We start from the raw sequence: 26,789 nt of genomic DNA on the forward strand, positions 1-26,789 counted from the left end.
ATGGCGAAGTCTACAGTCTGCACCATACAGTCTTCAGAAACATTTTAAAATGCAGGCAGAAACAAACCTCATTAGACAAGTTTTTAGTAAGAAATAGGTTCAGTGAGTCTCAAGCAGGTTGTAGCGGTGAAAAGAGAAAGAATCTCAGAAGGAGAGCTATCTGACGATATTGTTTTTTTATTGTGTTTATAGTTTTTGTGGTTGACTTTATGCATGTAAATATTATTATACAGGTATAAATAAGCAATATTTTTACTTAAAAGGCTTCATAATGTGTAATTTTTGGAGGTCTGTAACGGATTAATTTAGTTTACAGTATTTCTTATGGGAAAAATTGATTCGGTTTTCGAACAGCCTTCTGGAACGGATTAAGTTCGAGAACCGAGGTACTACTGTATATTGAAAAACCTGAAGAAGGTGAGCACTTGAAGAAGAGCGATCTTTGCATAGTAAGGTCTAATGTGTTTTTCGCATGTTCAGGTACGACGAAATTAAATTTTATTCCTTAATTTTAAAAGAAACAATTTTGAGACTATGAACTGAAGTACGGCAGATTAATAAAAGTGTTAATCTTCCTAGGTCATCTTTAGGTAAACAAAGAGAATTTGCAACTGACCGTTGCTGTACACATGCCTTAGGGACGAGAGTATAATCGGGCACGTGATTGTAGGGAACGTTGCAGTTGGATGTTAGGTTATTAATTAGTAGAGGTATAAAGGTGTTCCTTTATGTTGGTTTTAGTTATCACATAAGTAGAGCTTCTTTGATTTTGCGTTTGTTTATATTTGTTTCCCTACTTAGTATCTGGGAGTTTTATACGGAAACTTTAAACATCAGTAACATTAAAATTCTCAAAAATATTTAGTAGTTTACAAACTGTTTTTTTTATATAGCACAAACACCATGTGGTTATACATTGCATTAGACTACATCATGTTTGACTATAACCAATACCAGCTTGATCAGATTATTAAAAATAGGATATGTATGTAAATTACATTTGTTGAAAATGTGTTTTTCACTTCAGATTCAGAGTATCCTTTACTTTTTAAGTAAAACAAAAGTTCAAAATGTGTTGTTAAGCACTAACTATACATTTTTGTAAATGATATGCTGGTTATTTATTAATATAGTGAAAATCTGCTTGAGAACTATTTGGATTAGCCGTCCATTATTTTGAAGTGACAAACTAGAGAGAAAATAGCTAATCAGTGTCACTTAGCTCCAACTCTTGGACTTTTTTATTATTGGAAAGGATGTGAGTTTATTTGAAAATGTTGACATCGTAGATGAATCCACTACTCTCGTTACCAGTAAGGTGCATGAAAATCATTGTATGACATGACTGTCTGTTTAGAGAAAGAGAGATCATAGGTGTTTTCACTTGTACTTTGTATTTAAAGCCCTTCATATCTTACATTTACAATAAAAGAGAACTAATGCATTCACTAACTTTCATGTGATATGCATTACACCTTTTGTAATTGTTATATTTCTTTATATCTGCAGGCTTATAGTACTAGAAACCTGGTTTTAATACTTGTGGTGGGCACAGATATCCCCTTCTGTTGCTTCAAACAAACAGTTACTGTATAGATGCACAAATCTTCTTTTAAGATTAAGCCCCAGAGATGACCAACTGTGTTACACATTTATTGTTTAGATAGTTTTATAGCTTATCTAGCTGAATAATTCACAAGAATTAATCAGTATTGTCATTACATGCATGTTTTAAAGTTTCCTATGTAAATATTAGGCAGTATATGAGTAGAAACTGAAATACACTATTCATACAGTTTTCATGATTTAAAAAAAAACACGTGGGTTCAAGAAGACTTGACACAAAATAATAACCATATAGTGTGACCACTTTTGAAAGGTGGACTTTTTTTTTCTGTGAATGTTTTCTTCTAAAGACAAAGGTCCACTTTCTAAAGTGCTCAGGATTAAATAGTAGTTATGATGACTTTTGTTTCTTCAGATTTACTGGTGGAAGTTGGAATTGGCTGAACATTGAATAAAATTTAATAGATCAGAAGTTAATGTTTTATAATAATAAAAGTGTTAATACCCATAGCAGCCGTTCTGAAATACAACCTAATATGTAACTGTTAGTCAAACCATAAGAGAAAAGGGAATATGTTAACTGTTCAAGATTGATTTATTTACCAGTTAGTCAAGGAACCTGGTAGAAATAATGCTATTTGAGATTTGTTGTATTTAGTTTCCTTTCTGCATAATTTACTATACATCAGAATTACTGAAAAAAACTCGTAAGCAAAATTTATACTTTTTGAAAATAAATTTCTTTATTATGAAGTGAGTCATTAGATAATCTGGAAGAGTAAACTGAATGTTTTCAATTAGTTGTATAAAATATGAAATTCTTTTATGTATCATGCTTATATGTTTTCCTTGCATTTTAAAATGATAACATTTTATGATGAGTTTATAATAATTAAAATGTGTGTAGTTAGCTTTTTCTGAGAGGTGCTAAAGGTATAAAAAAGTTTACAAACAAAGCAAACTTTTTAATTGACTTTTGTAATAATTTCTGTAAGTCTTCCAACTATTCTAAAAGGTAGTTCATTATGTTTACTTGTAATAAAGTTTTACACAAAGTACCATCATATACAAGTGGTAATACAAATTTCAGTTTTGAGTACAAATTAAGTTTCATAAATTATGTTTACTCTTGCTGTGGGTGATTCAAAGTGCTCGTGCCACAACTGCCTACCATGTACACAAAAATTAATTAAACGCTTTTATGAAGAGTCTATGTCAATAAGTTTAGTTTCTAGTTCACTTTTCTTTTTTGGCCAATCAGTTTTAACTTCTAAATTTTGAAAAGTAACAAAACAAAGGATGTAAGATGTAACTTTTCTATATCATGTTAGGATTTCCTAACACAAACAGTAAGGTACTAAAATTTATATTTAAGATAGAAACACGAGCTAAACGTAATCACAAATGAGAATCTGAAATTTGGGTAGCTTACTTTTTTCGTTTACTTATATATCCTTAAATTATATAATCCAGCATGGTCAGATGGACAGGGCACTTGAATCACAGGGTTGCAGATTTAAGTTCCTGTCACACCAAACATGCTTGCCTTTCAACTGTGGGGGGCATTATAGTATAAGAGTCAATCCATTAGTAAAAGAGTAGCTCAAGAGTTAATAGTGGGCAGTGATGACTAGCTGCCTTCCCTCTAGTCTAAATTAGGGACATCTAGCACAGATAGCCTTCAAATATTTAGTAGAAATAATGTTAAGAAAACTGTTAATTAAAAGTTAATGTGTATTTTTAGGGCTGATATTTAAATATCTGCATCTTAAAATACCCTTTGGGTATGATTCATACTTGTTATCATTATATTTAGTTTTGACCTCGCACTGACCAGCTGTTGATTTATTTTCTCGTGTATATAGCTTTACAATTTAAATTTAGAGACTTGTATTTTTTAATGTAGTTTGACATAAGACTGTTAGTGTGTACTAGAAGTTCTGTTATTTATCACATGATGTGAACAGTTAATGAATCTAATTTTGTATAGCAAACTGACAAAGTATGTAATATTCATAAGTTAATACACAGAAAACAGGAAGCTACAATTACTAGAATGTACTGATTGATCAGTTGGCTAACTTTGCTTATTAACACTTGATAATATTTGGTAATTTTAAAGTTTCAACTGGATTAAGTTTTAGTCCTAAAATTTAATAGTGCTGAATAATATTCATAAATATAAAAATTAATAGTGATAAATAATATTAACACCCTATGTGTATGGGGTCAGTCCAGTAGGGAAACACCTGCTCATGTGGAGCTGTAAGTACTAATTTTTACTATAATTCTAAATTTATGACACATTCATTTATGAAATTTCTTAAGCTTTCAGTAGCCATAGCTGTATTGTACACAAGTAATCAATATTTCTATTAAAATATTTCCCATAAAAATCTATCTGTGAATTTCCAAAGCCTTAAATGAATTGGTCTGAGTGAAAGTTTCCATGCTTAAAAGTAAAAAAATACTTCTTTTCAAAGCTATTTTTCCGGCAAAACTATATGTTATCTACTATTTTTTCAACCCTAATACTAACAGTAATGAAATTACTGATGTGCAGTGAAATGAGAAACTGATAAATATGAAATAGAATGAACAAATATGTTTTTCCCTCTCTGAATGCTAGGTTTTCTATTTTCTTCAAAGTTTCTGCTTGGCATTTTCCCATACTCTTCTTTTAATTTTATGGTTTTACTGCCTGTACTTAGAACCACTGTCTAAAGACATTAGGAGAACAGTATAATTATGGTGTTAGAAAAACATGAAAGTTCCAGATGTCTTAATAGAAATGAATAAAATCCCTGTAACCCTGGTTATTCCTGGTACAATCACACAGAAATGGAAACCAATGCACAGTTAAATCAAATAATTTCAGTTATGGTCCACTCTGTATTTTATGTAGAACGTAAGCAACTTTCCCTAATGTTTAGGTCAGTCCTATATAGTTAGCATTGTAACAGGCAAAAACATGACGTTATGTGTTGTGATGCAATACATATTGATGATAAACAGTTTGGAAAGAAGTCAGTTAATTCTGCTCTAAGACCCAGTATTGGAGGTGTGTGTATACTGTACAAGTCATTCAAGATATTGTAAAAACATGCAGGTTCAAAATGTCTTGATAGAAATTAAATATAAGCCCCGTAATTTGAGCACTTTTTGAAGATGGACTTTCTTCAGTTACATATTGGAAATGGTGGTGTAATCAAATGAGTGATATACAAATAAAGGTAGTTTAGTAACATCAGGAAGGTCATGTGGTTTTTCAAGAAATGTCTATTTCTCTATGTTCTGGTGTAAATGTCTCATTTCCAGTATAATATAACCAATGGTGAGAATGTATGCGAAAATGTGTTAGGAATATTTTACTTTAGAAATGGCTGAATATGTGTGTATTTAAAACTCTGCTTAAGCATTTAAGTAAAGGTAACACCTGGAGACAGTTTAAAAAAGATATACTGATCAGTTTATAAAAATTTATATGAAAAATTATCTTAAACAAATAGTATGTTTTACTAAATTCAGCTTTCGCGATACAAGAAGAAATAAGCAAAGAATAAAAATATTGTTTTCGACAAAGATGAAACCAGTGAACGAAGATCATGGATTCCAGGTTCTAGATTAAGTTCAAAAGGTTGAACAGTATTTAGATTAGCAATCCAATAAGTTTTTTTTATTTCTTTGTAAGCTTTAATTTTGAATCCTGTTATCAATGGTTCAACAGAAGAGTATAATGAAACCCTATTTCATCAAAGTAAGAAAAAGAAAATTTGGTAAATAATAACATAGTTTTTGGGTTCCTAAACTACTAGAAAAAAAAACAAACTTAGTCACTGGCAACCCTGAAGTACTTGACGTGTGTGCTTGGGTTTGTTACATAGGATACGTGGTTCCAATATATTATATGATATATAGTAATGAATAAAAGTCATTGCAATCACTTTTTACATTTTTTTATTAAATATTTTCATATATAAATATTTCATGCCTTATATATTTATACTGTGTTTTTCTCCTATTTTTTCAGGAATAACCAAGCTTATCAATGATAAAGCTGCCATTCCTTTACATGAGGTCAGTTAACTTATTGGATTCTTCTTTCCAAGTGTGCTTGATGTTGATAAAGTATTGAGAAAGTACAATTTTTCATGTCAAAAGCATTGTTCAGGTCATGAACCTGAAGAATTTGTGTGATAGGGTTTTTCCTGTACAGTGGAGCGCCATTAAGCCGCTCTAGCAAGTCTTGTACCAAAATATTTGATGTATTAAATCTACTATCTGGCTTTTTAAAGTTTCTTACACTCTCCTTGTCTTTATAACTTCAAGGGGATATTTATAAAGGATTTGCTTTAATTTGGGAAATAAAATAAAACATATTACAATAGAAATTGACCGTTAATCTACCTTATCCGCTCTCTATGTCAGCTTTATGGAGGCTGCCATTTTTACCGAATCACACCTCTCCATACATTAAAGTTAATCCGTGGTAAATCCGTGAAAAAAGTGATCAATAATTAAAGTATTATTTTTAATTCGATAATCCGATATTTTTATGCAATTGTATAAATATTGGCCACAAACCCAATAGAAATCACTTCAGTTTCTGAATTAATAGTGAGCATATCATATTGACATGGCGGCCCGCATGTAACACGGGAAGATGAAATTTTACAGGGAAAAGCGAACCATCGCAATGCATTGGTCGTTTGTGTTAAAACGGCACTTCTCAAATGTATCTGAATAGTCTATACATTAATATTATAATGATCACGCAATGGCCCGGATGAGGCTCCTTGGCGGAGCTGTTGGCGACTTCGGCTTTCAGTCACAAAGGTTTAAGCCGCAGTTAAGCAGGTTGACCCCCCAAATACCGCGGCTTAACGGAGCTCCACTGTAGTTTGTTATTAATATTATTTTCCAGTAAAGTGCACTTTAACATATTTTTATCAGTTGTCATTATGCTTGGAGATATTTCACTTCCTGTATCAGTAAAATAATAGTTATGTTGATAATTTACTTTGACGTATTTTAGAGGGAATGTGATTCTTCAGATGAAAAAGTTCCTCGGAAATGGTTAATGAACAACTGGGCTTTGTTTTCAGCAATATATAAAGAACAACCTCTTGATGACATCAAGTGAGTGTTAATAATTAATTACCTGGACAGAATTTATTTATTTAATATAATATTTAATATAAAAAGCACTTGGTAAAAGTTTTGAGCATTACCTAAAGATTGAAATTACCAAAAAAAAAAACATCTTATATTTGTATGCCATGTTTAGAGTCTCAGTTGGTGTTTTATTTATACTGGTTGTGTTTTGAAAGAGATCATTCCAAATACAATAATTATATATATAAGGAGAGTCAGTCGTGATAGGTGGGAGATAAATCTCTCGTGTTGCTAATGTATTATTTTCATTGAGCTATAAAATTCCATAAAGATGTGGTAATAATCAAAATAGATGTAGATCTAATAGTATAAGTATAAAGTTAATCAGATGTTTCTATTGTGTAATATAGTTTTAATTTCTGAATTTCGAAAGTAAAATATTTTAATTTGTAATGTCTTAGTGTTCACATTTCTGTATCACGTGATGGCACTTGTTTGTTCCAAATTGCTCATCTTAGATCGTCTTTTCACTTGTATTTGACTGAGATTGAATACAACTTTCAGACATGCAGATTTTCCTAATACATAACATAATGTTACAGTTACCAAGCCATCCCATAAAGCTCTGTTCTCTTACAATGCAGTCTTTCAAAAATGTCAATAATTCTCTCTCTCTCTCTCTGTCTTTGGTATTTGCTATTACATTATTGATAACCAATATTTAATCTTCTGTTTTATGTTTTATGCCATCTCGTTCACAGGATGGCTTTTAAGTTTATCGGAACGTAGATTCAAATCTGCTATCACTAAGTTTAGTTTAACCAGCTAAGGAAATTGTTTTAATGCACAATATTTGGTTAGAAAACCAGTTAAATTGTAATAATTATAGGACATTGTATGCTTTGTGTTTATTATTGTTTGTGCTCTAAAGTATATATTTGAAATTAATAAATAATTTGGGAAAAAAAATTAAAAACAGCCCAGTGAAAATTTGGGTTAGCATCTCTCAACACTTTAAGTCTTTGACAACAAAAGAAATTACAGCATTCACAATTAAGTACTAGATTTTTGTTATTTTTTGTGTACATATTTTGTTTGTTATAAAAGTAAAAAAAATACTTATTAGGTAACACGAGAAAATAAAAATGAAGAAATAGATTAATTTATTTGCAATATTTGTATATATGTATGAAAATTGTGTGTATTACATAATTTTATGCTGTAATTTGAACTAAGTGTATACAAGGTGATTCCTAGCTTGTTACATAGGCTTAGTATATTGGAAGTTGTCATATTTAACTGATGCAAGCCTGACAGTAGTCAGGATAAATAATGATAAGCTTCTATTGTAATCTGCAGGGATTTTAGAAATGAAAAATGTTGTTTCATATTTTTGTTTGGTGTGGTTACAAGGTTAAACAAATGGCCTGAGCTCATATAGTGTAAGGGTAGAGAAAATAATGCATAACATATAAAGTTTTACCAAAAATGACTTGATATTCAATTAGAAGATTCTAGAAGCTCTGCAAATGAAGTTAGGAAACTGTAATATTAAAGATATATACATTTTATTAATTTTAGCATGAAATTACTAGTCATTTACTAGTAATTTACAATTATTACTCATACTAGTCAGAGTTTAAAATTGAGACAAATCTTTATATATATAAAACAAATTCTTAAGGATGGATTTTCTCATTAGTTATTGTACCCACTATAATTTGTTTGATAAGACTCACTTCAGTGTTTATTCCTTTCAATTTTTTCAGGGAATATTTTGGAGTTGAGCCTGTACTTTACTTGGCTTGGATTTTACACCTGCATGCTGATTTAAGCTTCATTAGTAGGAGTGTTGTGTTTACTGTATGGGTGCCTTACCTTGTTGGGCCTTACTCACAGGTATGAATAAGGGGGAGAAAAAAGATAAAAGAGTAATCAAACAGTTTATTATTTTTAAAACTCATGTTTGATCATTTTCTAAATTATACCTCAGATAAATCAGTTACTTAGAGCTACATGATTGATGGAATGTGGTAAGTGATTAATCACAAGACTAATTTATCAATGGTTAGCTAATTAATTATTTTCACACAAGCCATTTGTTGCTGGATTAGTTGCAAAGAATAATAATTGGAACCATTAATTTTTATTGGTTGATATGTTTGAACCATTAATTTACCTTAAAATATTTTAAATAATTTTTGTGATAAATTGATTTAAACATAATTTAAGTTAATCAGTTATTTTATGTGGCATTATCATTGAAATTGATAGTTGTATATTATGGTTGATTTGGATGTCCAGCTGTACTGTGTTTTTTCTATAGATTTAAAACTAAAATGCATTTGTTTTTACAGTGAGGGAATTTATGAAGACTACAAGGACACCATTTTATGTCCTTGGTGTGACGTAGAAGGATGTAGATATCGAAGATTAAGCCAGACGTGCACTTTTGCAAGAATAACTCATCTTTTCGACAATGGTACTGCTGTATTTCTTGATTTTATGTCACTCTGGGGTAAGTATTATATAGATTTACATGTTAAAGCTGAAGAGTAATAAATAATATTCTCTTCTTCAGACTCTGAAAATTTTTTGTTATTTAGTTTTAAGACGTTTTTAAGTAATGCTTTTCTTGTGCCTATTTTCTTTATGCATGTTGACTATCCAACATGCATAGTAATTTTGATCTTAAGATTAAAAATACTTGTATGCATCAGTAAATATTCCAATTTCACATGCAAAATAATAATTATAATTATCGCCTTGTAATAGGGGAAACATCATTTGTTTTAAAAACAATTGTGGTTCTGGTTTTTAGTCATCTTTCTTTTCATGAGCAGCCAAATTTTGGTGAGAGTTTTATCAGCGCTTTATTGGTCTGTTGTTTGTAGTATGATTTCAGTAAGTCATTGATGAGTTGCTCATCAATTCCATTAAAATCCAAACTGATGTGCTAATGATGTGATTTATTTTAACAAGAGGATGAAAAGTGTACACATATTTTAGCCAGTTCTTTTTCCAAACTGCATTCATATTTGAGGTAGTAACCTCTTTACATTCTTGATGTTGAATGGTTTCCAGAAACCTCTGATGTAGATGTTTCTGTTGCTGTCCACTGCCCCTGATCATTTATCTGAAGATTTATCACAAGTGATATGCTTTAAAAGAGGCTATGATGTATTCATTTATTTGTTGGATCAAAGAAGTGGTGTTTGGAGTAAGAAACTCCACAGAAATGTTTGTTGATGTGTAAATTAGGTTGTTAGGGTGATTTGGTGAGTTGTCATCAACCACTAGTGCTTTATGGGAAACATTTTCCATAGAAAAACATCTCTTTACTGTAGGGCAGACAAAGTTGTAAACCAGTTGTCAAAAATTGTTTTTGTTGTTTAAACCTGTTCTGTCTGGCATCCTCTTCCAATATAGATCAGTCTCTCAAATGTTGAAAACTTGACGGGTCATATATCCTCTTTGTTCAATAATATCTTTTAAACTGGTTGGCACATTGATGTTGCTTCCCTTTTAGCACTTGCCGCCTTTAGGCTGTGTAAATGATGCTCTTTTTTTTAATTTGTCAAGTCAGCATTTGCTATCCATTATCTTAGGGCAATACCGATTTAGTAACTTAAGAGATAATTTTTTCTTTCTTGATAGTTGCTGTAGCTGATGATGAGAACATAAGTCTGGCTTTCGTCAAACTTCTTGATGGTTTCCAGTTTTGTTGTTACTGAGATGGGTTGTGTCTCTGTGTTTTGGCTTACTGCTGGCACTGGAATCACTTGCAGTATGCTTTACTAATCATTTTGTATTTAAGGGCAGAGTACAGTCTAAATAAAACTATATAAGTACATTGGTTGACACCTTTCATGATCCGAACAAGACACTCTTAGCACACGGGCTGGTCAAACTGAAGTGTCATGATGTTTCAGTAAGTTACGTTCAGAATATAATTAAACCACTTAACTACCTTGATGTACAAACAAACTTGACAAGAAACTATAGATGATAATGCAGCTTTTAATATAATATAAATTTTAAGTTCTTAATAATATAAGAAAAATATTTAAAAACAACTTTAATTTACCCTAGTGTGAGAATTTGAATATTTGTTCTTCAGTTATTTCCTCTTTTGAACTTCCCCATTAAACTATGAAATGTTATGTAAAATGTCATTAATCTTCTAAATCTTTATTTTCTATGCTTCAATCATATGGAACTTCACAGCAATCAATGAAAATGCAAGAACCTCTTGCCACACCCACCCTCAACTTGCTCAATTTTACAAATTGCTAATACATTGTTCTGAGGCTAAGTCTTATTGAATTTATAAACAACAGGAAGTCTAGAATACAAATGAGTGATAAAAGTATGATTCATCCCATATGATATTACAGATAATTGATAAATTTAGCTAATTAGATAGCCAGAGACTGAGATATTTATCTCAATGACAAATTGGGTATATCATGCTTCAAACATAAATTATTGTGATATTATATTTTTCTTTCTTTCTCTCTTTTTTGAAGAATAATATCAGTTTCTCAACAGATTTTTCACTGGTCATAAATTATGTTGTGATAAATTTGTTATACATTTTGCATGTATTTCTGAGAAGTTCAGCATTTCTAAAATCATACACCAGTTTAAAAAATTATTTTTGTATTTTTTTTTAGGTACCAGAATTTCAGTATTCAAGGTGTGATGATAAAAAATTAAAAAGAGGTATAAGTGGTGTTTGCCATACAATTTCAAACCTCTTTTCCTCCAAAATATCAAAGAGGCAACAGTTTACAACTGAATACAGAAGACCGATGGTATACTTGTAGTAAGTACACGTGTGAGCTTTTTGGATTTTATTTGCTCTAAATCTTTGTGATTTTTAGTCAAGTGATATTCTGTACATTTAGTGTTTTAATATTTTTTAATGTTTGGTTAGTTTTGTATTTTGGCCAAAGGTACTTAAGGGCTACCTGCATTAGCCATCCCTAATTTAGCAATGACATACCAAAGAGAAGACAGCTAGTTAGTTACCACTCTTTTTATCAACAAAGAGTGTAATGGATTTTAATGTTACAACATCCCAATGGGTAAAAGTATGAACATGTTTGGGGACAGGGATTTGAACCCATAACCAACAGACAGTGAGACAAACCATTACCATCATTTCTTCTCACTATGGGCTTGGTTGAATCAGCCAAGTTTGTGACCCCAAATTTATCTTTATAGTTTCACCACAATAATTCCTAATACGTTTTGTGTATCTTCATAAAAATTATGTCAACTGTGAATAATGATTCAATCATTTGTTGAGAAAAACATCATTTATAATGAATTCTCTTTTACTGCAAGAGAATGTTATGTAAAATGTGTGGAATCAGAAAATTGACTACTGTGGGTGCATCACTCATCTGAAATTTAAATTTAAACATCATAAATAAACGTGAAACATTTTGGTCAGTAAAACTAGACTGTATTTTGTATTATTTTTCCCAAACTCTGTGTGAGGTTTGTCAATATGACCAATCTTGTAACCATTAAAATAAATCAAAATTATCTTTTTTGTTTTTCTGTAATGATTTCAGATTGTAATATGAAACTACATTTGTTTATTCGAAATTGCCTTTTTTGTAACAGTGTTATTGCCCTGTGAACTAAGTTTAACTAATATGCCTACCAAACAGGTTGAAAAACACTTGGAAAATACGTAGCTCACGTTATCTCAATGAACTACACAAGGCACACGAGCTACTCACAGATTTCTTGATTGGGGAAAAAGTGACTGCAATCACAAAGTAATAACTGCCAGAGTTATCGTGTTTGTGTATCTCCTCCTTTCTCTTCTTGAGAATTTATCCTGGTAGGATGATCATGCCAACACCACATTAAGCATCCATTTGTTTCACTACCCCCTCTAATAACTGGATCTCCACCTTTCCAGGCATTCCTATGAGATACATGCAGTTTCTTCATGATTTTCTCATTTCTTGTCTCTTCTTGTGAATTATTTGTACATTATCTACTCTGAAAATTCTGCACTTGTTTCTTACATCAAGTATTGGGGATTACCCATTTAAGGACTTTGTTTCCACATTTTGGACTTGCTGTTTGTGATTTATTCCCATTGATATTTGCCATGTGCTTATGGCATATTCACTCTCTTGGCTGGACCAGATTCTTTCCAAAGGGTGGTTTCCCCTCTTTCAGGTGTTTTGTCAGGTTTGCTGTGTCTCTCTTGAAGGCTTTTGCCACTTATCTCAACACCAAACTTTTTTCTTGAGCTCTAACAGTTTAAGCTCTTAGCCAGAATTGGTCTCATCATTTTCTTATATACCTGTGTCACCTCTATTGCTCCAACTTCACACATTGTGTTCATCTAGGGTTGTTATCCTTTCATCTTCATATATGGGATTTGCCTGGTCCATAACCATCTATACTTTCCAAATGTGTACCACTTTCTATATCACATTCCTCTTGTCCTTCGTTTTTTTTTCTTCTTTCTGTCAACAGAAGTGGCAAACTTTTCACCACTGTTTTGTCTACCACTTCCTTCCTGTTCTATGGTGACTCACTGCTCAGTCCTTTTCACGTGGTTGTTTAGCTATGGACTATCAATCTTCACTCTAGCTGGTTATTGGATAGCTTGGTTTTCTACATTTTGCCTTCCCCACTTTATTCCGACCCTTTTCATGCCTCGTTGGGACCTGACAATGATTTTATATTCTCTGACACATGCTCTGTTTGAATTATTGGCTTCTAGACATATTTCCATCTCCTTACCTATGGTCTCCATTGTTCTGATTTTAATATCATTAGTGTTTTTCACAGTCTTACATTGTACTTGTACTTACTTTACCCAGACCTGGCTTCTTTTCTAAGACTTCTGTTACTTGGGATGGTGATTGTACTTTTCATCCTATTTCCCTCCCTCCTGTTTCTTTCCTATATACTCATTTAGACTCATCTTTTGCATCTTGTCTTGGTGTTATTTGCACGCACACATTATTTTAAGGGCTCCTGCTATTTTTTTTATTCTACCGTTGAACCCCTCACTGTCTAGATCTGTTGCCTGCTACTATTACAGTGTGGATAAGCCAACTCCTTCAGTTTGGATATTATCTGTATGTTAGTACATGTGGATGATTCTCACATGTCTTTCATAAAACCTGCTTTATTTCCTGCTGAGTTTTAACTCTAATCTATTTTTTCAATCTTCACACTGCCTTTGAGTAGGGTAAGTATATTTTCTTTTCAGCACCCATTTCTCTTTCATTGATCCTGCCAGACAGCTGGCGTTGCCTCCTACGGTATATGAATTTTCCAAAATTTGCATATGGTTTAGGGTAATAATAATAATAAAAAAAGTGGTCAATCCTTTTGCCCTGGCATTACCAGTCCTCACTGTCAAGTTAGGGTCTTCTGCAAGGTTGCTTGGGGTATCCTTGGTATTATATTTATCTAAGTTGCATCTACCATTCCATGGACTTTCATGGAAAAGACCAGTGTCAGGAGGGTGTCTACCAAGTTCTTGCTCTTGCAGACTTTTAAAAGTAGTCTCATGTTACTGTCTCCAGTAAAAGACCTTTTTGGCAGGTATCTGATAAGGATCTTGATATATACTGAGGTCTTCCAAGTGTAAATTCTTCTCCCTTTGTTCAGATTCCTGGCTACTAGTTCACTTCATGTTAAATGTGATTTTAAAATGGTGTTAATCAGAAAATTTGATAATATCAAGGCTTCTTATTGTCTAAAGTTGTTCATATTTGAAAATTGGGAATTCTATTAACTTATTGATTCTAATGACTTAGCTCTTGCAGATACTTAGGTTAGAATCAGTATCCTTACCTGATTAGGCTGGATGCTGCCCAGACTTTAGAATGTTAAAACTATTAATATAAGATTTTATAATTTGTAACCTGTTGCCATAGAAACAAGAGTTTAATGGTTACATGTTACTTTGGTTAGACATGAGTAGTGAGTGATATTGAAGTAGCTTCATTTCCTCTAGTATATTAATTAAGAATTGGGATGGCTGTACATAACTTTGAAGTTTTTACACAGAATTATAGAACAATACAATCTTTATTACGGGGTTCACTGTGGCTCATCTTTTTACATTTAAATTTTCTGGGGAAAATTGTTGTAAGTTGTTTTAAACATGGTTTTAGTTTCTGCATCCTGTTACTTTGTTAGAATTTAAATTTCTGCTTTAACATGACTCCTTAGTTTGAGAATGTATCAAATCTACCTAATCCTTTCAACTTGCAACACTAATATAGATTATTATAAATTTTTTAAATCAACATGAAAAATATGTAACATTATATTCTTCTTAAATTCTGTCTTAAGTTTTAATTTATTTTCAGTTAGGGTGACAATACATGCATATAGTTACATAGTATTCCTTTAACCATCTTAACAGGATGTTGTAAGTGTGGTGAAGATGGGCACGTGTCACAAGATTGTCCTAATGTAGGTGGGGACGGGAGAAGTAAATCTGGTTGCTTCAAGTATGGTAAAAATGGACACGTCTCATGAGACTGTAAAGAAAACCTGATATGGAACTTTCTCTCTCATCAGTATTTATTTTCCAAATAAAACCCTATAGTGGAGTTTGGCTGCCTTGCTTCCGTAAGGTTCGGAAGGAGGAAGTTGTTCTGACTGGACTACGCATTGGTCGCAGTTTTTTAACACATCGTTTCCTTTTATCTGGAACTGATGCACCGATGTGTAGTTTGTATAACACTCAGATTACTATAAGCTACATTGTACTTTCTTGCCATCCTTATGACTCTCAACGGCACTATTTTAAACATGTTCTGTCCCAAGGTTTTTCCATAACATTAGACAGTGTTATTGGTGAAGGTGACACTGTCCACCTTGATAATGTTTTTAGTTTTTTAACAGCCATTAATCTTTTTAATGTCATTTAAATGTTTTATATTTCTTCATTTAATCTTTTTTATTGTGGTTCCACTTTAAGAGTCACAATCTCTCTAGTTCAATTTGAAATTAGAAAATGGCCATAACATTAAATTCCAGAACTGGAAAGGCCAACTTCAGGTGACTAATGCTGCTGTTTAAACTACTCGTCAGTCGTCCTGGCGAGTTTTTATTACCTACTTTTTGATAGTGGCTGTAATGACACATAACCCAGAACCAGGACTGGAAAGGCCAACTTCAGGTGACTGACGGTGGTTCTTGTACTTACCTGTTAGTCTTCTTGGCGGGTTATGATAATTACCATTATGCTACAGACAGCTCGTTACGACTTTTGTTACTGTAGTTTTTCTCTTAACGTTGTAGACTAGATGTAAACATTGGTTTTATGCTATTTATGTTTTTACTTGCTGTTTTGTTATACTTTCATGTCCTTTTATGAATTTTACTACATTTACTTTTCTTGATTCTTTTTATACAAAATACCTGTAATCTTTACTAAATACCTACCTAATTTAGTGAAGATATGAACGTTGTGTCAAAAGTTAGCATAAATACTTGACATGTGCAAATGTGTAGAACTTGTGTATATTATACTGAGCCTGTAGCAAAAGGATTAAGTTGTAATTTCGTTTTTCATTACTAATGAAATTTGAGTCAAATTTTCTTATTGTTAACTTGTTGTCTTTTCCTCCAAGATAGGTTTTTCTGTTGTGTCCTTTATCCTTTTCTTTAGTGGACTTGTAAGTTTGATAATTGTTTTTTAACATATAAGTTCCATAATGGTTTTGTATGTCAAATGTTGTTTATTAATTTATATTGCTGTACTTCATGACAATTCTATTGGGCTCTAAGTTCTGTCTGAAGGTTTCTACCTATCTATCTATTTCCTTCCTTCCTCCTCTTTGGGATCATTTTTCTTCAAAGATTGGTCTGTTCAAGATTTACTACACAAAGGGGCTGCCAAATGGGTGTTACTCATTCCCCTTGAGTGTAATTCCCATCTAATTGTTGTCCCTCAAAAGACAGATGTTTGGAGACCTGTTATAGAATTGTCCAAGTTGAACTTTTAACTGAAGTCACTGTGCTTTACCATGGAGTATTACCTCTCACTTAAGAGGGTTTTTTTTCCTGGAACTCTGAATGATCAAATCATGATGGTTGCTTATCTTCATATACCAAGTGTGGATTGGGTGAGGGGAGCTTTCCTCAATTCCCAAGAGATTTCTGGTTGGTTGTTTATTGAGGAGACTTCTTTCCATTTGATATATCCTGGAACGTTTTGCAGTTTATTGGACTCTGTATTATTTCCTCTGCAAGGTGGTTTGCCAGGTGGTTGTGGTTCAAACTGATTATTCCACTGTTATCAGCTATATCACTAAGCAAGGATAACTAAATTTAGATCTTTATTTTCAGACTATGAATCTTCTTCACTGGGCCTACTAGAACTACCTAGTAGTCTTCACTTATGTATCTGCACTCAAATCAGACTCTTCTTCAGAGTCTTTTTCCCTTATCCAGATGACAACTTTTTTCTTTCTCACTACTCTGTATTGGCCTGCTCAGACATGGTTCCCTCTACTTTCGCCTTCACTGGAGCAACATCCCCTGGCCTTTCCTTTGTCTCAGTCTCTCCTCTGACAATTGCAATCAGATATAGTTCATACCATTGTCACTGAATTCCACTTGCTCATGTGGCTTTTGCATCAGCATCGACTTGCTCATCATGTAGCATCTTTCCTCTTCCATTCCATTCTTCCTTTCTCCTTGTCTTTATACCAGAGGCAGTGGTTTTCTTCATATCTTGGTCCATTTGCTGTGGCTTTCATCCTTCCTGTCCTTTTGTATATCTTATTTACCAGTTCTTTGCCTGGTTGTTTGATCAGAGTTTGTTTGTATCAGCTGTTCCAATTTGTTCTTTAAGATGTTGTGTGGTCCATAATACCTCGATTCATGTTGTTATTTCTGTCTATTTATTCCAAGGATTCCCTATGTCCCCATTGTACTCACTGGTTAAGTTTATCAACTTGTATGATTGCTTATTCGGATTTGTCCGTAGAAGGTCGCCAATAACACAATGTTTCTTCTCATCATATAACTATCACTTTTATCTGTTTGCCAGTCTTTGGAGGATATCATTCAGGCTTCACTGGCCCTTCCAACTTGGCAATGTATGATTCCAGTTTTGTGTGAGAGGAAGGTTGTAATGTTTCAGAATCTAACACTTTCTTAATCTGAAAATATACTCCCAGTAACTACTTATATTCTCTCATCTACTTTTACACCCTTCCTCTCACTAAGATTCTTGGGTTTATAGTTTGTGCCTGCACAATTTTTAAAAGTTAGGATTGTTCTTGAATAGTTGAGGGAGCTACCTGTATGCTTGATGAGAAGTAGTCGCATTATCAGCACATATTCTGAAATGGTGCAGTTTTACAAAATATTTTTTTAACGATGCTTAAATGGCAGACCAGGATTAAGAAAGATTTAGGTGAGGGGAGGAAGATAAGTACCTATCAGAAATACATTTTCAGAGTGAGAAAGTATTAACACTCAGATATCATGTGATAATTTTTTGTAGTGTTCTTCATATGATAGAGTTGAATACGTCAGATCCTTTGTGGTTTTGAAGAAGTTGACTATTTGAGACATGATCATATGTTTTTGCAATTTACCAGTATGTCTTTGTCTTGATGTATCAACAACAGTTGGTATTCACATTGTTGTTGATAAATTGTGACAAAGAATGTCTTCGAATAAGTGACTACAAAAGTACATGTTTAACCTTTTTTCACTAAGTGGATCAAAGTACACTAGTCAAATTATGGAGCATTATTTCAAAATTTTATTAAGCAACATTTTTACTACATATGTTAATGAAGTTGTCATCAAAACATAGCTTGTAATTTGTAGTTTAGTATTTTATATATATTAATTTTTTAATTTAAAAGGAAATGTAAAGAAAAAAAGTTAAATATTGATTTTTGTGTGTCTAGTTGTCTTATTGCTCAGTTAATATTTTATTATGCCCACCATACAACATGTACAAGTAGCCAACTAATTAGAAACGCAAATTTGAAATACATACAAGCTAAATATGAAATAAGAATTTTGCACCTTTAGCAGATTCATAAAAAAGTAGGTATCTTGTAAAATCATAGAGTGGTTTCTCCCACATCTTTTAAAAGTTCTTATCTAGTCCCACATACTACTCTTTAACTCCTGTTTATAACCAACAGAAAGATCATTTTTTTCCCTTTACATTTCCACCTGATTTTGTAGTGTTTCTGTCAGAGCTATTTAAACGTTAGCTGAAACTTCAACTTCAGATGAGAATGTCACATTTAGAAGATGCTATATCTCTTTCTCACTGATGTTTTTTTTCCCCTTCAACTTTCGTGCTTTAGTTTTGATGTTTCAGATTTGGTTTGCTAATTTTTATTAAGTAAAATATATATATATGACGGAATCCGAGCGAAATATCATTTATATGTGTGTGAAACTTAAAATTAATGTTTACAATACTATTTTATTGTCAATTAAAGTAATATGCATGCTAAAATACAAATACAACTTAAAAAAACATTTTTAGTTGAAGATTATGCAGATGTTTAATTCATGTTTTGTTTTGTTTTTGCTGATTTACCTAGGTAAATCATGGTCACTACCTTGAAAAACAAGATGTTGAAGCAGTTGTGGATGGAATCTGCCAGGAAAACCTACTAGAAGTGGATATTACTCATTTTTTGCAGATGATCTGTGGGCATGTAAAAGACTTCAAGTTTACAATGTCTCTGGAAGAGACTTGCAAGTCATTTGAAAAGAGTTCCAACAAAATTGTTTTGGAGCAGGATATACACAAGAAAGATGGAGATGCCAGTATGATACCAGAAGGAGAAAGGTGTGTAATTAAATATGTGTAATAAAATTAGGGTACTATGTAAATTTGTGAGTTATCACCCACAATAAGCCATTTATACGTATTAAAGATGTGCATGTAAAAAGTAAATTCAGTCATAAGACAAGATTGAAATTAAACAACTAAAGTGAAGAAAAAGTTACAACATTAAAAACCGTAATTATTTTAGAAAACATCATTTTCAAACCACATGACTAAAAGTAAGGTTGAGGAAAGCATTTAAAATTCATTCTGAGGGCTACTAAATATAGGCCTTAGATCTATGCTTTAAACTTTTTTTTTGTATTATAACTTGATTATTCATACTTTACTTTTTTAATTTATATGTACATGTCAAAAGATAGTGTCCACAAAAGTTATTGTTAATGCTGACAAAGGAAGCATTAACATTAAAAATTGAATTTATGTAATCTTTGAGAATATACCAATGTTGATTGCACTTTATGTTGATAATATATGCATGCAATGTTAATGCAGTGGCTTCTCGCTGCAGTTGCAAGTCATGGTGCAATGGGTGACATGTTTAGCACTTGTTTAGTTCATTATAGAGAATTCCCAACCATTTGATAGATATGCATATATCAAAAATACAATTTAACATTTACAACTATTTGTGCTAGGGTGGTTACCCCTAATAAACCAGGAAAAAGAAATAATGTAATGGAATGGAAAATAAGATTATTGTTAAAATAAGTAACAGAGAATAATAAGTAATTTCTTGAAGTTTGCATTCAAATCCCATCATGCTCATTTCACATTGGAAGTAGTTTATGTAGTTTGTTATGTATTAGTTCTAATTGTATTGTGTTGTGAATACTCTTCTTGTTTTGTTAAACAGAGTCTGCCAAGTGTGATAATTAATCTCAACAAATTGACTGCACTTATGTAATTGAATTATTAAAACTTACAAATCTTGATTGATGCTTCATGTAGTACATTTTGTACGTGGAAGTTTTGTAAGTTATTTATGTGGTTAGATAGGTTTTTATGTTTGCACGTGCATATATTATGTCTGTGCATCCAAGGTTGATATTGTGTTGAGAGTAGGGACTATTTTAAAGAATTTTTCAGAGCTGTAGAAACAATGGGTTAAAATGTATACAATATTGTAAAGTCTTTTAGAGGGTTCTAAGCATTATCTTATGTATTTTTGTTATTTGAACTTTGGGATACAAAAGTTCATTTTTGGATTTAATGAAAATTTTAGTAAAATTGTACACTTTTGTATTAGATGTGAAGGAAACTTCTCTTAAAATTTTATCTGAAGATGCTGAAGTCTACATTTGATTGTAACATCCATTATTATACATAAAATGTGATGTACAATTGTTATTAAAATTTATTGCTTTAGCAGGTATCTGGGATTTGCATGTAAAGTGCAATTGCACAACATCCAATTTCTTAATTGTAATGTGAACTTTAGAACTACATAAAATTGCATGGTATAATAGCTCCTGGTTGAAGAAAGTTGAAATAGAAACAACTCTCAACCAAAATTAAACTGATGAATAAGGAAGCCAAAAGAAAATATCAAACTTGCTAGTGTGTGAAATAATTTGGCCCAGAAAATCTAAAGTATTATTGATTATTCAGGAGACATGAATTAAATGTATAATATGACCAAAGAAATTATATTTAGTTGTCTTATTCTTGTAAATTAATAATTTAAATCCCCATGGTCGGTCTTTTATTTTTGTTATTTTGTGAAATTAAATTGCTGTATATGTGCATCAGATTTCACTTTGTTAGTATTTGTAAGATGCAATAAATTAATATGTAGAAAAGTAGGGAAAAGTTAAGTGACTACTCTGTATTATGCAGTTTTGTTTTCCTGTGAAAATAAATTAATTCTTGTTACATATCCTCAAATTCCTTGTGTAGTACTAGAATATTGTTTATTAAAATATAGCATGTTGAAGGTTAATTTGCATTATTTGAGAAGCAAAGAAAAAATTGTGCTCGTTTTTGATGATCATTAGAGCATTCTGTATCTGAGTATGATCTCATATTTTTATTTTTCTATCCTGTTGTTTCCTAGTGGGAGGATAAATTTTCCTTTGGACCTTCTACAATGCCGTCATCCTTGTGAACCTTTCCAACAACTTTATTCAAGCATTAAACAGAAATTCACAAAAGTTTATCAGACTTTCTTCCATCCCATTCCCTCACTTCCAGACTTTTTTTTTTTTCTTTTCAGAAGAGCAGGTGCACCAGGTGACATTACAGTTTTATTGAGCTGAGATAATAAGAAAATATATAATTTGAGTGAGATTAGGTTAACCTCATGAGGCTACATTTCTGTAATTTGTAGATTCAAGGTATTTATTACTCTTTGTTTGAAAAATATTTTTTTTGCTAGAAACTGTGAGTTTCATTGCCTGTAATTATAATTATCATTTTCTTTTTACAAATTGTTCCATAAAACAAAAGTTTAGAAGTATGAGTAAAAAAGTTTGAGACAATGACAAGCTATTTTTTGGTAGTCATGAATCTAAGGTTGTGAATATTCAGTATAGCTTTGCTCCAAAATAAGCAGAGGCATTTCATAAATTAGGGAATTTTTCTTGATTTGACAGTTAATTTAAATTTATTAAAGCTAGCTTTTGTTGTTTCAACTTCAGTGTTTGCTTGTAATTTATTGGTTTTGAATATTATTATGTGCAATGTAAAATGAAATGTATAATTTTTATTTTCCATTAATTTTCTTTGAAATTTATTCAAGGTGGAATATAATGATGTGGCTGGAGGTATAAATAAACAATCAGATGATAATGAAAATGCAGAGAAGAGTGAAAGAGACAGATTCTCAGATGGAACTTGTGCCTCATCAAAAACTGAATGGCGTGATGTATTTTTGTAGTTCACTATGAATGTTTTAAAGCATAAGTATGAAATATAATTGTATGTAACTTATATTTGAGGTACCACTAAGTAGTCTAAAAATGACTTTCAATAGCCTAAAAACATATACTGTTAGTATCTTTTGAACTTCAATACATTTCAAAGTATGAAAAAAAAACTCATTTTGCTTGTAAGAGCTAATTCAGTTTTATATTATTCCATGTCGCATATTTGAGAAACTTTCTCAACAACGTCTAGTTGAATTTGATCTATACTTGCTCTGATAAAGGTAAAGATTGAACTTATCATGCATGAAAAATTTATTTTAAAACCTTTTAAGTAAAATGGACATTTCTGAATAGCAAGAAACATGACATTGTTTTATGAAAGGTTGTACAAACAAACTTGCTGTTCAGTTTTGCTGTTGTATATATGGAAATAACTGCATTACATATACATGTTCTAGAATAAAAATTGTTCCTGTATTTAGTGATGAAAGTAGTGAAGTTATTTGGAGTTTTAAAGTTTTGTATTACATGTTTGTTTTATTTTTCACTACTAAGTTAGCTACTCTTTATATTAATGTAGAAAGCTTTATTTACTTTTGAACTTGTATTTCATTCATGACATATTATGGATTTGCTTTTCTCAAACATAAAATTTAGCCCAATAGTACCCCACTTGCAATCTGTCACTGAATATGCTTGATCTTTGAGACATGAGGTATTTTAATGTGATGGTCATTCCCATTAATCATTGGTAAAATAGTAGCCCAAAAGTTTCTGATCAGTGTTTTAGAGACCTTTAAAACAACATTCTTAATATTATAGGATTTGACTGTGGTAGTAATGGGTCTTTTGTCTTACCATGTTCTATATATATCCTTTTATTATTTGTTTAGTAAGTATGTGTTGTATAATCATTACCTAAGTTAGATACAGATAATTGTAAAACTTTTTACAATAGATAATGACTTATCATTATAACATTTTTGGGTGAAGATATAAATCTTTAATTTCCTTTTAAATAAATAAGCTGTAGCATTTAAGTTAACAATACTTAATTTATATTTAGTCACATAATAGTACTAGAGAACATTTATTATGTTGGGAAGAGGTTAAAAAGGATTGAAATAAATTATTTAATAACCTGTTTTTTCAATGTTAATAATATAACAAACATAATAACAAAAGTATTACGTCCAGAGAACTCTTAAGGTACATGGAAATAGTATGTGCATAGTTTTATTTTAAAATTGATATTTGTTAAGACAGGCACTTAATTGTTTTTCTTCTGTTGTTATATTATGGATGTAAAATGCTTATTTCTGTTCCTTATGTTATATTCTAATTATTATTTTCCGATTCTCCAACTTTCCAAATCTGAAATTTAAATTTGTGTTGAATAGGGATCCGAGTTCTCTCAGTGTTCTATCTAAGACGCTGATATTGTTGTGTTCATTAAAGCACACAAATTATTTATTTACTTTTAAATGTTTCATGTTAACAATCTTAGATTTAATTTTTTTAATTAGGTGAAACATATACTGTCATTTCTTGTATTTTTAAATATTTTTAAACTATTTTCTTTCTGTATATAAACTGACAGTTTTTCATTGTTTATGAAACTATGTAATCAGGTATTTTAAGTGTCTTTATAGTTGAGTTTGTGGGAGATTGCAGTGTAATAGAGATATAAAATAGTGGTATATATAACTAACAAAAATAAAAAAATTAAAGGTTTACAGTATCTATTATTAATAATTCATTACCAGTACAGTTGTAGTTCGATACAATTTCTGTTATAGATTGAATGAAACACTTTGTGAAGGACATTCAGGGACTTAGCAAGAGGAAAAAGACGAAAGCTCACTTTCAGGTTTGTGTTTTTATTAGTGTTTTTTTAGAGACCTTTAAGACAATATTCTTAATATTATAGGATTTGACTGTGGTAGTAATGGGTCTTTTGTCTTACCATGTTCTATATATATCCTTTTATTATTTGTTTAGTAAATATGTAATGTATAATAATTACCTAAGTTAGATACAGATAATTGCAAAACTTTTTTGTAAGGAAGATATTTCGTGGGTGTGTACATAAATCAAGCTTTCCAGTACACACTTTTTTAAAATTTAGTATAGAAATTTAAACCTCTTGTGACCTCTGAATTGCTCACCAGTGTGGCTGAATCTGCTATAATATCCAGGCTTATGGAGAGTAAATTCTGTACCTTCTTCCTCCTTACAAAATTCCACACAACACATGATAGTGAATACATTATCTGGTTCTTAATTTTATAAAGGTCTCTTCTCCATTGATATCTTGCATTCTTTTGACAGATATTGTCAAATAAGGCTTGTTAGTCACTATAAGGTGTTTAAGTTAATATGAATAATTCTACTATTTTATGGAAGAGGGACAGTTCAGCCAACCTTCTAAACTCTGTATCTTCATAGCTGCTTACTATTAATAGACAAGTTCTTTTGGCAGTGAATTTTATTTTTGATGTTAATAAATCAAGATTTTGGGGCTGTACCCTGTATACTAGAAATTGTGACATCCTTTTCTAGCCTACCACCCAAATTCAATTTAATTACATTGCATAAGAGGGCCATCTTTTTAATCAAGATTTATACATTTCTTTATTGGTATATTGAACTGTTTTTTTTTAGTTTAGTGTTGATGGTCATTTTTACCCTTTAATAAAAATATATTCAAAAAAGATCTGTTATATCTTTCAACTGATTTATGCTAAAATATTTAGATTAATATTACAAAACACAGATTTTTTTATGCATTTTTATTAAATAGAAACTGGTTTTAAGAAAATCTCCATTAAAAAGAGAAAAAGTGTGAAATTTCTCTAATCCAAGAAGATTTGTAATAATAATAAGCTTTGAATGCATTGTATCTTGAAGGTATCTTTAATATTATTCTAAGAGGGTAGTTGTTTTGGACGGTATAATCACTGTTACTTGTGAGACTATGCATATTTATTTTACAGACCAAGAATGTAAGAATTACTAACTTCAGTATATTAAGAGACAGTTGTCCTCAGACTTTTTTTTTATTATTAATATTCTCTACATACTCAAAGTAAATATCAGTGAAAGCACTACTCTTATGTGAGATCAGTGGTTAACTTAAGTTGAATGATTATTCATATCTGGATTATTTCATTTGGTTCATATATTGGCTAAACTTCTCTGTTAAGAGAAACAGTTGCACATCAAATTACTTCTATAAAATGCTTAACAGTTTAGTTTTTGAATGGTAATTTTCATTGTATCTATGATAGTGCTAAACTTAATTACACAGGATGAGAAGGCTGATCGTGGAGATCACATGACTTTACAAACTTTCTTGTTGGGGCAAAAGGACCTGTAATTATTCCAGTATGTTTAGCTATGTTTCTTACTTTGATAAACAGTTGTTGTTCAAAAATGTGGTTGTATTAATATTTGGATTGTAAATCTTTATAAGTCTAGTATATTATTTGTTTTGAATTTCACACAAAGCTACATGAGAGCTTCCCTAATTTAGAGGGAGGGCAGCTAGTCATCACCACCCACTGCCAATGTTTGGGCTACTCTTTTACCAACAAATAGTGGGATTGACTTTACATTATAACATCCCCATGGCTGAAAGGGCAAGCATATTTGGGGCAACTGGGATTTGAATCCGTGACTCTCAGATTACGAGTCAAACACCTTAACCCACCAGGCCAGGTGGGTATACTATTTTGTTAATAATGCTGGTTTTATCGCAGTGATTGTTTTTGTTTTTCCCTAATCACAGCTTTAACATTGTGAATAAGGGAGATGGTACAGAGTGGTCTGGGGTGTGGTGTTGGGACTCTGTTCCTTTCCTAAGTGCTGTGCTGTGCAAATTGTTCTGCTTCTGTTAAGAATATTTAAGATATTTCTCTTTGAAATGTTCGTTGTTTTGACTTTACAGTGTTTAATAATCTTGTTGTTATATAAGTATTTTACCTTGCAAATGACTGATAATATAATCTCAAGTGTGAGCCTACCAGTGACAAATTTCACTGTTGAATTGTTTGAAATCTTCTATGTGTAAACTGGTAGACAACTGCCAGGGAAGTAAAATCAACAGAATAAAATAGCTCGTGCTCATTTTATACACTTCACTGTGTCTTGCTGATCTAGATATTTTCATAGGCACGGGTACTGGAAGGTAATCTGTCGCCTGGCCTTGATGTTTCTCTTAGAGAGCAAAGGTTTCCTCCTTGCACACCTCCCATGTAAGTTAAACTTGTGCAGTCTCTTTCTGATTGTAGAGGCATGCACTTTCACATCAACAGTAGCCAGAACCTGCTGTAAATCCGTGCTGACATTTTAAAGTGTATGGAGACCTCCTATAGCATCTTGCGGTCTGCTCTCGGGGG

General features: G+C 31.6%; 1 protein-coding gene and 2 long non-coding RNA genes across 15 annotated transcripts in view; 2 read left to right on the top strand and 1 right to left on the bottom strand.

Annotated features, from left to right (window-relative positions):
* LOC143230289 (uncharacterized) overlaps window positions 1-15,787 on the top strand; it is a 27,409-nt gene extending 11,622 nt beyond the window's left edge. Inside the window, exons 1-7 of one of the 3 annotated variants that reach the window (XR_013016346.1) lie at window positions 616-710; window positions 5,597-5,643; window positions 6,602-6,705; window positions 8,451-8,580; window positions 9,039-9,199; window positions 11,358-11,509; window positions 15,104-15,228. This is a non-coding gene — a long non-coding RNA (uncharacterized LOC143230289). Of the gene's footprint in view, window positions 1-615; window positions 711-5,596; window positions 5,644-6,601; window positions 6,706-8,450; window positions 8,581-9,038; window positions 9,200-11,357; window positions 11,510-15,103 lie in introns of those variants that run through there. The other 2 variants (XR_013016347.1, XR_013016345.1) reach the window with 2 other exon arrangements.
* Window positions 1-26,789, top strand: part of LOC143230283 (uncharacterized) — a 65,326-nt gene that overhangs the window by 23,282 nt on the left and 15,255 nt on the right. For 5 of the 10 annotated variants that reach the window (XR_013016320.1, XR_013016321.1, XM_076463531.1 and 2 more), the window contains exons 1-4: window positions 19,384-19,522; window positions 21,743-21,858; window positions 22,263-22,388; window positions 24,189-24,259. Coding sequence is in view for 1 of the 10 variants with exons in the window: in XM_076463534.1 (XP_076319649.1) it covers window positions 19,272-19,522; window positions 22,263-22,293 (282 nt within the window). In the remaining 9 variants the exon portion in view is untranslated. The other 5 variants (XR_013016319.1, XR_013016318.1, XR_013016322.1 and 2 more) reach the window with 4 other exon arrangements.
* Window positions 1-26,789, bottom strand: part of LOC143230288 (uncharacterized) — an 84,734-nt gene that overhangs the window by 18,286 nt on the left and 39,659 nt on the right. The window lies entirely within an intron of this gene.

Source organism: Tachypleus tridentatus, chromosome 10 (assembly GCF_004210375.1).
Source record: "Tachypleus tridentatus isolate NWPU-2018 chromosome 10, ASM421037v1, whole genome shotgun sequence".
NCBI classification, from domain to species: domain Eukaryota; kingdom Metazoa; phylum Arthropoda; class Merostomata; order Xiphosura; family Limulidae; genus Tachypleus; species Tachypleus tridentatus.